We start from the raw sequence: 11,539 nt of genomic DNA on the forward strand, positions 1-11,539 counted from the left end.
ACTCCTGGGATCGTATTGTTAGTAAATTAAAGTTAGCTAAATAAAGGTTAAAAAAATGTATAATAATAATTGTATTGTCAGCAGGGATGGGTACATTACAAAATTAAAATAAAAAATAAAACTACAAAACAATACAAAGATCAATGTATCAAAATAAACTACAAAATACTTGTATTTTTCTGTGTTAAAATACATGTATTTAAAATACATGTATTTTGTATTTTAAAATACAGAAATACATTAGCCATTAGCAGGCCCCAACAGCAACAACATTCTCAGTAATGGTTACAGAAAAGGTTTACTTGCTATGACTGTGATACAGTGTGTTGTTGTTTATCTACCTTAGTTGAATGCGCTGACTGTAAGTCACTCTGGTTGAGAGTGTCTGCTAAATTACCAAAATGTTTGTGTGAGAATGAACAAACCAAAATGAACTGCAAAGCACAATGGGTGTTGTTATTGGCCCTATTTGAGGGCAGAGCTCATTAGAATAATACTCAACATGCTTTGCGATTAATTTTTACATAAACAATTAAACTTAGTCCATTTAGCAGACACTCTTATCACACCATAGTACCATCAGACTTCTGATACCAATGCAGGGTGAAAGGGGGCCACAAAATGGTGAACAGCTATCAAAAATGGTACCGAAAGTATTTTGAGAATACAAATTATTGCTCTCTAAAGTATCTTGTTACAAAATACATTGGAGTGTAGTTCAGCCCAGTGTAATACACATTACTAAATACTCAGCAGTAATTGAAATACATATTTCAAATACATGTAACAGAAATAGGTCTACTGCCCATCTGTGATTGTCAGTATTATAACGTTTATTTCAATCAATCAAATGTATTCATAAAACCCTTTTTACATCAGCAGATGTCACAAAGTGCTGTACAGAAACCCAGCCTAAAATGTAGAAGCACGGTGGTTAGTTAAGAACAGCTGACATGTTGTTCTGTGTCCATGGCAACACAGTGTGGATGGAGCCACTCAACTTATCTTTTTCACACACAACTTTTCAACCATAAAAGCGTTGCAAGAGATTTAGTATGGTGTTTCTCAACCTTTGTTCCGTGGACCTGCGCCAGTCAGTGGGATGTTGCTGGCCGGTTCCTGAGATGATTAACTGACACCAGTGGCGATTTTAGCATGTAAATCTTGGTGGGGCAAACTCGACAACAAAAAAATTGGGATTCATGCCAGCAAAGCCACTGCACAACACTACACTAAACAATACATTAATTGCACTATAACGGTGACAAACGGTGCCCACAAACTGTTAAACTGAGTCCCAACACCTTACCACTGCTACACCTGGCTATCAATGGAGCCTTGTCTGGCAAAAGTTGGCAAAAGTTAATTCAGCCTCATTTACTGCCTTTTTAAAAAACATAGCTGATATGCCTGACTTGCTTAAAAAAATGTGGTTTGTACTGACAATTGAGATGTACAAACTATGACATAAGGGGACGATGAGCAGATAAGAGGCAATTCGTAATTTCGATTAAGACATTAATGAACGAGCTAGGATGGACGTAGTCAATATAACGATTTGTTCAGCACATTTGAAATGTACAGCAAAAGAAATCCAAACATGGTCCGTTCTTACAGTACACCAAGTCAGAACCATAGGATAAATAAAGGGGGCATATAAGCAGACAATGAAATCTCTTATAATATTTGATGACATTTTTCTTAAACAGGCTATAGGATACATGTGCACCAACAACTCAGAACAGTAGGCAAAATTAAAAGGGGTAAATAGTTAACTAAGTTATGAGGGGGAAAGGGACCAAATTATTAGGGTGAGGCTACTAACAGCTTACTACACAACATACACTTAGTATTACTTTCTTAGCTACAGTATACATATATCCCTGGCATATTACATAATTTATGCAGCAGCATTCAATACATTTTTGGACTCTCATTTACATTTACATTTACATTTAAGTCATTTAGCAGACGCTCTTATCCAGAGCGACTTACAAATTGGTGCATTCACCTTATGATATCCAGCTCTGTATTGTCCGCTGGCTGTCCCACCACCACAGAAAGCACTGAGCTGGGCTGAAACACCTGCATGTTGGAGCTGCCTTACTCAAGAAAACAAAAAGAGACCACGTGTGTATGCCTATTTATTAACTCAATACCGTTTTAATTTATAATTTTTTTTTACATTGTTTGCTAACTGACATGTGACACGTATTAATGCCAAAATAATATGCAAAACAGGCCAGAAAAAAAGGTGGGGCTCATAACAGGCCCTGCTTCTACACCTACATTGCTTGCTTTTTGGGGTTTTAGGATGGGTTTCTGTACAGCACTTTGATATATCAAAGAAGGGCTATATAAATACATTTAATTTGATTTGAAATACTGGTTGCCACTGACTTTCACTAATGCAGTCAGTTCTGCAGTGCTAGTTTTAATGTAATTAGTCCCCCAAAGAGGAGAAACCATAGCTCACCGGCCCCTAAAAGGAGAAAAGGCTGGAGCCCTTGGCTGTAGCTCAAACATCTGGGTGTCAGACTACTGCTGGTCTAGGATCAGGTCCCCCGTCCATGTAATCTCTTTCATTATGATTATAAGGATTAGAACTGATCCTAGATCATAACACTGATTCAGAGATGCTTTATGATACGAGGAGGTAGAAAGTAGGGAATGTGTGGTATGTAACACAGCCCAGGCCAATAACGGATTACTTTCAGTTTCATTTCTGAGTCCTTCATGGTGAGTCCTGCCCCCAGAGTAAATTATGATATACACACACACACACACACACACACACACACACACACACACACACACACACACACACACACACACACACACACACACACACACACACACACACACAGGCAGCAAAGCCTGCAGATCATCCAATCAACTTCTCACACGGCCTCATACAGATCTACACGGACATCGAGCACCAGAAAATAGAGATTACATTTATTTTAAAACACCAGGTACAGTAAAAACATTTTATGATGTGCTTTTTTGTGATCTTGTCTGTCCTTACTAAACAAGTTAGTTCTAGTCTGTCCTTACTAAACAAGTTAGATCTAGTCTGTCCTCACTAAACAAGTTAGATCTAGTCTGTCCTTACTAAACAAGTTAGATCTAGTCTGTTCTTACTAAACAAGTTAGATCTAGTCTGTCCTTACTAAACAAGTTAGATCTAGTCTGTCCTTACTAAACAAGTTAGATCTAGTCTGTCCTTACTAAACAAGTTAGATCTAGTCTGTGATGCCCGAATCTAGCTCACAATGAACAATTTGATACTTTATTTGATCTAATCTGAGTTCATCTAGGTCTGCTCTAATCTGAGTTCATCTAGGTCTGCTCTAATCTGAGTTCATCTAGATCTGCTCTAATCTGAGTTCATCTAGGTCTGCTCTAATCTGAGTTCATCTAGGTCTGATCTAATCTGAGTTCATCTAGGTCTGATCTAATCTGAGTTCATCTAGGTCTGATCTAATCTGAGTTCATCTAGGTCTGCTCTAATCTGAGTTCATCTAGGTCTGATCTAATCTGAGTTCATCTAGGTCTGATCTAATCTGAGTTCATCTAGGTCTGCTCTAATCTGAGTTATTATTATGTTCCTTATTTAACCCTCTGGCTTCCCTTTCTGTTTTGTCCATGATTGTTCTTTGTCAGTGGTTATTGGAGGTGTTTTCTCCTCACCCTGTTATTTTGCTGTTGGAGATTTTGATTGTGTTTTGAGTAAACAACACTGTTTTTGCACTCAAACCTGTGTCCTGCGCCTGACTCCGCTACGTCTCCAAACCATAAGCGTTACAATGTCCTTTGGGTGGTGGACCCTTCTTGATACCCACAGGAAACTGTTGAGTATGAAAAACCAGCAGCATTGCAGTTCTTGAAACACTAAAACCGGTGCGCCTGGCACGTAATACAAACCCCGTTCAAAGGCACTTAAATATTTAGTCTTGCCCATTCACCCTCTGAATGGCACACACACAATCCATGTCTCAATTGTCTCAAGGCTTGAAAATCCTTATTTACCCTGTCTCCTCCCCTTCATCTACACTGATTGAAGTTGATTTAACAAGTGACATCAATAAGGGACCGTACCTTTCACCTGGATTCACCTGGTCAGTCTATGTCATGGAAAGAGCAGGTCTTCATAATGTTTTATACACTCAGTGAATATTTATATACTTTTTTTACATGACATTTTTCCAGAATAATAAAGCAGTGCATGTATTCACTTTTAATAAGTTGACATTACTGGAAACCTGACAGATTGTGGCTGACAATATATACAGTATCAACCCTTTTGTTCTGCATTAAACATGGTACGGTAGAGAGACAGATTTTCCCTTCTGTTTATGACGGTTCACTTTTAACTTTAACAGGTATACTGTTTTGTAACTATTTAAACCTTGCATTTATTGTCATGTAGTTAAATATTTTTTCCCCCTTAAGTTTCATGTTCCTGGGTCCTTCAGGAGATTGTATTTCAAACTAACACTTGACTCATCCAGGCGTGGTCCTAAATGACATGTTCCACAGCAAGAAAACCAAAAAAACTGTTGCTCAAACAGAAAGCAGAACTAACAAAGAGTCACTGACAACAACCAAAACGACACCGGAGGAGTGGTTCTGAAAAGACACACATGGTGTCCACTGAAAGTTGACTAGTAACAACAACTGGAATCTAAAAGACACCCAGCATGAGACCCACTAAATTCACCAAGAAGTGGCAAACAAAGAAAAATCCACACCAAACTTAAAGACAGAAAACAAACCAAAAAGTGGAGCAAAATGAAAACAGGGAAGATCAGATAAAGGAATGTTTGTCTAGAAATGAAAATAGGGAGAGACAACTAAAGGAGTTAACCATCCACATCTATCAAGACAACTAGAGGAGTTAACCCTCCACATCTATCAAGACAACTAAAGAGTTAACCCTCCACATCTATCAAGACAACTAAAGGAGTTAACCCTCCACATCTATCAAGACAACTAAAGGAGTTAACCCTCCACATCTATCAAGACAACTGGAGGAGTTAACCCTCCACATCTATCAAGACAACTAGAGGAGTTAACCCTCCACATCTATCAAGACAACTAGAGGAGTTAACCCTCCACATCTATCAAGACAACTAAAGGAGTTAACCCTCCACATCTATCAAGACAACTAAAGGTGTTAACCATCCACATCTATCAAGACAACTAGAGGAGTTAACCCTCCACATCTATCAAGACAACTAAAGAGTTAACCCTCCACATCTATCAAGACAACTAAAGGAGTTAACCCTCCACATCTATCAAGACAACTAAAGGAGTTAACCCTCCACATCTATCAAGACAACTGGAGGAGTTAACCCTCCACATCTATCAAGACAACTAGAGGAGTTAACCCTCCACATCTATCAAGACAACTAGAGGTGTTAACCCTCCACATCTATCAAGACAACTAGAGGAGTTAACCCTCCACATCTATCAAGACAACTAAAGAGTTAACCCTCCACATCTATCAAGACAACTAGAGGAGTTAACCCTCCACATCTATCAAGACAACTAAAGAGTTAACCCTCCACATCTATCAAGACAACTGGAGGAGTTAACCCTCCACATCTATCAAGACAACTAAAGAGTTAACCCTCCACATCTATCAAGACAACTGGAGGAGTTAACCCTCCACATCTATCAAGACAACTGGAGGAGTTAACCCTCCACATCTATCAAGACAACTAAAGAGTTAACCCTCCACATCTATCAAGACAACTAGAGGAGTTAACCCTCCACATCTATCAAGACAACTAGAGGTGTTAACCCTCCACATCTATCAAGACAACTAAAGGAGTTAACCCTCCACATCTATCAAGACAACTAAAGGAGTTAACCCTCCACATCTATCAAGACAACTAGAGGAGTTAACACTCCACATCTATCAAGACAACTAAAGGAGTTAACCCTCCACATCTATCAAGACAACTAAAGAGTTAACCCTCCACATCTATCAAGACAACTAGAGGAGTTAACCCTCCACATCTATCAAGACAACTAAAGGAGTTAACCCTCCACATCTATCAAGACAACTAAAGGAGTTAACCCTCCACATCTATCAAGACAACTAAAGAGTTAACCCTCCACATCTATCAAGACAACTAGAGGAGTTAACCCTCCACATCTATCAAGACAACTAAAGGAGTTAACCCTCCACATCTATCAAGACAACTAGAGGTGTTAACCCTCCACATCTATCAAGACAACTAAAGGAGTTAACCCTCCACATCTATCAAGACAACTAGAGGAGTTAACCATCCACATCTATCAAGACAACTGGAGCACTGGGCCAGACACTCTTAAATAACACCTGGGCCAGACACTCTTAAATATCACCTGGGCCAGACACTCTTAAATATCACCTGGGCCAGACACTCTTAAATAACACCTGGGCCAGACACTCTTAAATATCACCTGGGCCAGACACTCTTAAATATCACCTGGGCCAGACACTTAAATATCACCTGGGCCAGACACTCTTAAATATCACCTGGGCCAGACACTCTTAAATAACACCTGGGCCAGACACTCTTAAATAACACCTGGGCCAGACACTCTTAAATATCACCTGGGCCAGACACTCTTAAATAACACCTGGGCCAGACACTCTTAAATATCACCTGGGCCAGACACTCTTAAATATCACCTGGGCCAGACACTCTTAAATATCACCTGGGCCAGACACTCTTAAATATTACCTGGGCCAGACACTCTTAAATAACACCTGGGCCAGACACTCTTAAATATCACCTGGGCCAGACACTCTTAAATATCACCTGGGCCAGCCACTCTTAAATATCACCTGGGCCAGCCACTCTTAAATATCACTTGGGACAGAGACTCTTAAATATCACCTGAGCCAGAGACTTAAATATCACCTGGGCCAGAGACTCTTAAATATCACCTGGGCCAGCCACTCTTAAATATCACCTGGGCCAGCCACTCTTAAATATCACCTGGGCCAGAGACTTAAATATTACCTGGGCCAGAGACTTAAATATCACCTGGGCCAGCCAGCACAGGTGAAGCACCTTCCAATTAACGAGATGGACAAGCCAGCACAGGTGTAACACATACTGACTAACGAGGAGACACCAATTGGTGTGTCCTACATGCTAACATCCAACCTCGAAATATAAAATAAAATTAAACAGCCTGTAACAGTTCTGCCAGTGTGGGGATGTAGGGAACAGCTACATTAGTGCACTCCTGTGCCATAAAGGTCCAGACCTCTTAGCAGAGGCTTATACTGTATATGGAAGGTAACTTAACTATATCACCATGAACTGTATTGTTTAATGCTGTCTGTTTTCTCTCTTTCTTGCTCTCCCTCTCTTTCTCTATCCATCCCTCTCTCTCTCTCTCTCCCTCTCTCCATCCATCCCTCTCTCTCTCTCTCTCTCTCTCTCTCTCTCTCTCTCTCTCTCTCTCTCTCTCTCTCTCTCTACATCCCTCTCTCTCTCCCTCCCCCAGGGGTACCATGGTTCGAACATTGAACAATATGGAGGAGCTGAGAGCTTCTAGGTTTGGTCGTCCCTCACCCAGGCACGGACTCAAGCTCCTTTTCTGGTTCGCCAACGATTACATCGTCTTCGACGATGACAACCAGATGGTTGCAGATTACGACCCCAAAGATGGAGACTTTGGTTTCCATCACTTCCGGAACAGACTTGAGTGTGAAAACAATGTCTGCAAGAAGCTGCTTCCTGATGGTGGCTACCCATTCTATGAGGTGGGCAACCTCCACCTCACAGCATCTGATTCCATGCCTAAATATGTCAGGAAGTACAACACTGGTAACATAGATACCAGCAACATGGACCGCCTCATCATCAGTATGCGTCCTGACATGACAGTGGATAAGGTCTATGTGACCCAGCACGAGGACCTGAGGAGCTTCGACCCGGTCAACACCTATTGCATCAGCAGGGGGTTGCTCATGATCATATGTGGCCATTCATTCGCGGACATGTCATTTAGGAACTTCCTGGAACAGGCGGGATATTCCACCCATGAGCCAATGGGATATATCTATCAGAGTTCTAGTCCCGCCCAAATCCAATTCCCAAGCCCCGCCCCCAGGGAGTCTAGGGATACCAGAATGAATATAGCAGTTGGATCCAGAGTTCCACCCAGAGCTGCACCCAGAGTTCCACCCAGAGCTGCACCAGGCTTCTGGGAAAACTACTGTACCATACTGTAATCTTTCTATTTCACCTTTATTTAACCAGGTAGACCAGTTGAGAACAAGTTCTCATTTACAACTGCGACCTGGCCAAGATAAGCAAAGCAGTGCGACACAAACAACAACACAGAGTTACACATGGGATAAACAAACGTACAGTCAATAACACAATAGAAAAAGTCTATATACAGTGTGTGCAAATGGTGTAAGGAGGTAAGGCAATAAATAGGCCATAGTAGCGAAGTAATTACAAGTTAGCAAATTAACACTGGAGTGATAGATGAGCAGATGATGATGTGCAAGTAGAAATACTGGTGTGCAAAAGAGCAAAAAGTGGGGATGAGGTAGGTAGTTGGATGGCCTATGTCGTGGAAAATTGCAAGATTATGTTTTAATGCTTGTACTGTATTATAATGGTTGTTTTATTCGACAGAATAGAGTATTCTGTTAACTATTGTATGTGTTTTACTGAAGATGGGCCTCTATGAGATAGCACTGACAGAGGAGATTTACGATGTCTTTGGGTGATAAAACCTAAAGAGCATTCCATTGGATGAGCTAATGGTTCTGTTCTATACCGTACCAGGGAGAGACGGTTCCAGTTTGGAGTAGGAGGACCAGATACTGGTCTATACAATGAACACTGTTGATACAGCAGTTGCTGTCTGCAATGTTTTATAGATATATTTCATACAAAACTTAAACTTGTGACCCATTCTATGTATCTGTGGTTCGTCATGTAGGTTGAGAGGGGTGTAACTTGGCTATAAAGGATCTTTGTACTTTTGTGTTGTCACTTTCAATGGTTCATTAGAGATAGCGCATCATTGAAAGTCAAAGTGCTTTTGCAAAGCTCTTATTATTAAAGATGTAGTTTAAGTATAACTCTGACTGGTGTGTGAAGTTTGTCTCTCTCCTCATTTGGTAATGCAGAAATTAGCCACCACACCTATTTACAGATGGGCTGTGTACAGCTGCAGCGATCGGTTAGCTGCTCAGATAGCTGATGCTTAAAGTTAGTGAGGGAGATATACTGTAAGTCTCCAACTTCAGCGATTTTTGCAATTCGTTCCAGTCATTGGCAGCAGAGAACTGGAAGGAAAGGTGGCCAAAGCAGGTGTTGGCTTTGGGGATGATCAGTGAGATATACCTGCTGGAGCGCGTGCTATAGGTGGGTGTTGTTATGGTGACCAGTGAGCTGAGATAAGGTGGAGCTTTACCAAGCATAGTCTTATAGATGACCTGGAGCCAGTGGGTCTGGTGACGAATATGTAGCGAGGGCCAGCCGACTAGAGCATACAGGTCGCAGTGGTGGGTAGTATAAGGGGCTTTGGTGATAAAACGGATGGCACTGTGATAGACTGCATCCAGTTTGCTGAGTAGAGTGTTGGAGGCTATTTTGTAAATGACATCGCCGAAGTCGAGGATCGGTAGGATAATCAGTTTTACGAGGGCATGTTTGGAAGCTGTAGATCAGTGTCCTTTAGTCCTGGTCCTGGGGACCCTGAAGGGCTTTTTAGTTTATGATATTTTTATAATATTTTTGCATATTTGAGTTTTTGCATATTTGAGTTATAGGTCAAGAAAATAAAGAATATAGAAATAACAATAGGTGGATCTGACCCTTGGCCAGAGAGTCTGTGGGGAGGAAGGTACTGTTGATACGGAAGAGGTCTGAGTATGGCTTTGGACTGTGGAGATGCAGCTTCATGCTAACGACTACCAGGCCAACACCACCTCAGCCTCTACCTGGCTCACCCCCAGAAGGAGCAGGTGTTTGTGGATTATGAAGAGGGGCAGGTCTCTTTCTACGATGTGGAGTACAGGTCTCATATCTGTTCTTTCACTGGCTGCACCTTCACTGAGAAACCTCACCTTCAACACCGGTGGCCATCTTAGAAATCCAAGCCCAGAGCCTTTGGTCATCTCTCCTGTCAGTCACCTGGCCTAGATTAGAAGAGAGACGACAACTGAGAATGTACATTTTTTATTTTATATAATCTTTATTTAACTAGGCAAGTCAGTTATGAACAAATTCTTATTTACAATGGCTGCCTACCCCGGCCAAACCTGGACGACGCTGGGCCAATTGTGGACCGCCATATGGGATTCCCAATCACAGCCGGATGTGATACTGCCTGGATTATATAGTCTGGAGTACATGCGTGTTAAATCCAAAATGGCACCCTATTCCCTATATAGTGCACTACTTTTGACCAGTGCCCATACAAAGTTGTGTGCTATATAGGGGATAGGGTGCCATTGGGTCTCACTATTGTTCTGTGTTCTGATGCCTCATTCAGTAGTAGCAGGTTGGAGCACGGCGCTGGCCACTGGCTTCACTAGAGGATATGAACCCCACATGGGCCACATCCACTGACTGGTCAACGTTTTTGTAAGACAAGCCTGATTCCATATTGTATAATGATATAACACCATGGAGGTGGGGGAAGTGCATGTTATGGTTTATCTGTCTTTTGTTACGTGAATGTACTGATCAATTATGTTGCAAAGCTAAATAGACTTTACTGTTAATTTTCTATATATTTGTATTTTCGAAACTATGAAGAGAATCACAGAATAAACATTTAAACTGAAAGATGTGTGTTGTTCAATGGTACTGGTTGGTGTTCCATGTGTTTCTACATGATCCTTTCACTCCACCTTGTGGCCACAGATGGAACAGCACTCCAGACTGACGGAGGAAGAGGAAGAGATGGAGAGTGACGGAGAAAAACATAGAGGTATAAAGACGATGACACACACAAGTCCATGTTGATACAGCCTCCCTGTGCTATGTGTTGTAATCCAGGCAATATTATGTGGTCAAATCCAGGCAGTATTATGTGGTGTAATCCAGGCAGTATTATGTGGTGTAATCCAGGCAGTAATATGTGCTGTAATCCAGGCAGTTCTATGTGGTATAATCCAGGCAGTATTATGTGGTGTAATCCAGGCAGTACTATGTGGCATAATCCAGGCAGTGTTATGTGGTGTGATCCAGGCAGTACTATGTGGTATAATCCAGGCAGTATTATGTGGTGTAATCCAGGCAGTATTATGTGGTGTAATCCAGGCAGTATTATGTGGTGTAATCCAGGCAGTACACCACTGCTTTGTTTCAGTGTTTTTGACAGCTTTTATTTATATCTGTTAAGTAGAAACAGCAGAAACAGGATATTAATACAGTACTACATTTTACCAATGTGTCCCCCTGTAACCCCTACAATATCTCTGGTCCAAGGCGTTATTTTGTGCGGCCTGCTTGAATGCTCGGCATCCACAAGCTTCACGTAACGAACTGGACCAGAG

At 41.4% G+C, this 11,539-nt stretch overlaps 1 protein-coding gene across 1 annotated transcript; it reads left to right on the forward strand.

The window, feature by feature from the left end:
• The first annotated feature begins 2,830 nt into the window (after nucleotides 1–2,830).
• LOC106596079 (uncharacterized) lies at nucleotides 2,831–10,826 on the forward strand. The gene is made up of 2 exons (XM_045715882.2): nucleotides 2,831–2,975; nucleotides 7,516–10,826. Exon 2 carries the CDS (start codon nucleotides 7,523–7,525, stop codon nucleotides 8,243–8,245), a length of 723 nt encoding a protein of 240 aa, XP_045571838.1. The 5' UTR covers nucleotides 2,831–2,975; nucleotides 7,516–7,522; the 3' UTR covers nucleotides 8,246–10,826.
• The last annotated feature ends 713 nt before the right edge of the window (nucleotides 10,827–11,539 follow it).

This window comes from Salmo salar, chromosome 03, assembly GCF_965601325.2.
Source record: "Salmo salar chromosome 03, fSalSal1, whole genome shotgun sequence".
In the NCBI taxonomy this organism is placed as follows: domain Eukaryota; kingdom Metazoa; phylum Chordata; class Actinopteri; order Salmoniformes; family Salmonidae; genus Salmo; species Salmo salar.

What these genes read in the sequence shown, in the direction of transcription:
- LOC106596079 (XM_045715882.2), top strand. Translation starts at nt 7,523, where the DNA reads ATGGTTCGAACATTGAACAATATGGAGGAGCTGAGAGCTTCTAGGTTT.